The 1123-nt window shown below is 29.3% G+C and overlaps 1 protein-coding gene across 1 annotated transcript; it reads right to left on the bottom strand.

Moving 5' to 3' along the window:
• Positions 1–883: 883 nt before the first annotated feature.
• NEUTE1DRAFT_42028 (uncharacterized protein) lies at positions 884–1123 on the bottom strand (the record flags this gene model as incomplete). The annotated part of the gene is made up of 1 exon (XM_009851976.1): positions 884–1123. A coding segment is annotated over one exon (240 nt), but the record flags the coding sequence as incomplete, so codon positions are not given.

The raw sequence follows: 1123 nt of genomic DNA, 5'->3' as shown, positions 1-1123 counted from the left end.
TACTATTTTAAACGACCGGGATTGTACAAATATATAATTATTTCCTATATTAGTATCAATTGGGTATAGTTTTCCTTAATAATAACATCGGTCGATTTATCCAACTCTTCGAGGGCGTTTAATACTAGTAAGAATATTTTTTTATTAACGTCCAATTCCCGGAGGCCGGCGGCTAATAAGGTCTTAAAATATATATTTTTAAAGCGGGTAGATTCGATTAGCTTACAATTCCTAGCTTTTAAGCGGTAATCGTCTATATTTAGAGGTACATCCTCCGGCTTTCTATTCAAAGTATTAGGGTAAAGGTTCTTCAAGCTTAGAGTATAGCGAGTAAGGAAGTTAAAACGGAATAGGAATTATAATTAGTATATATAGTGTAGAATTAACTATTGATTTATAATAAAAACTCTAAATTTTTATAATTAGTAACAATATCGAACGGTTATTATACTCCTTCTAATTTTAGCCTCTATTCCTCTAGCGCTTTAACAATAGCTAGTATGTCCTTATTATAAATATTATAATTATACTTCGTAGCGCTATATTGTAACGAGAAGTAGGCTATAAGGTAGAAGAGTCCATTGTCCCTATATTACAAGAGGGTGCTACTTAATACCTAATTTAATATATTCGTCTCATTAATCGTCTTTCTAAATTAGTTATATATATACAAAGTACGCCCGCTTATAAAAACTACTTTTAACTTTTCAAAAGCAGATTATTAAGTTGTAATCTATCCTTATTTAATATTATATTTAGTAAGGTCGTATAAGGTCGCGGCTATAATTGAGAATTTTTTAATAAAATGTTAGTAGAAGTTAGCAAAGTTTAAGAAGCTCTATAGGAACTTTTTAGAGGTAGGAGGTTGCTAATCGATAATGGCTTAAATCTTTTCTAGGTCCATTTTAATTCCTCCTAATATAATAATGAATCCCAAGTACTTTATCTTCTTAGTATAAAACTCGTACTTATCGGTATTTATTTGTAGGTTAGTTTTGGTTAGGCGTTTAAGAATATTACTGATGTATCGCTCGTAGTCCGCTTTATTATTTAAGAAAATTAGGATGTTATTGAGGTATATAGTTGTATAGATATTCAAAATATTATATAGAATATTATTAAT

The sequence above is a fragment of the Neurospora tetrasperma genome, assembly GCF_000213175.1.
Source record: "Neurospora tetrasperma FGSC 2508 unplaced genomic scaffold NEUTE1scaffold_3, whole genome shotgun sequence".
Lineage (NCBI taxonomy): Eukaryota > Fungi > Ascomycota > Sordariomycetes > Sordariales > Sordariaceae > Neurospora > Neurospora tetrasperma.
Note: the sequence above shows the minus strand (reverse complement) of the source record. Positions and strands in the feature narration are given on the sequence as shown.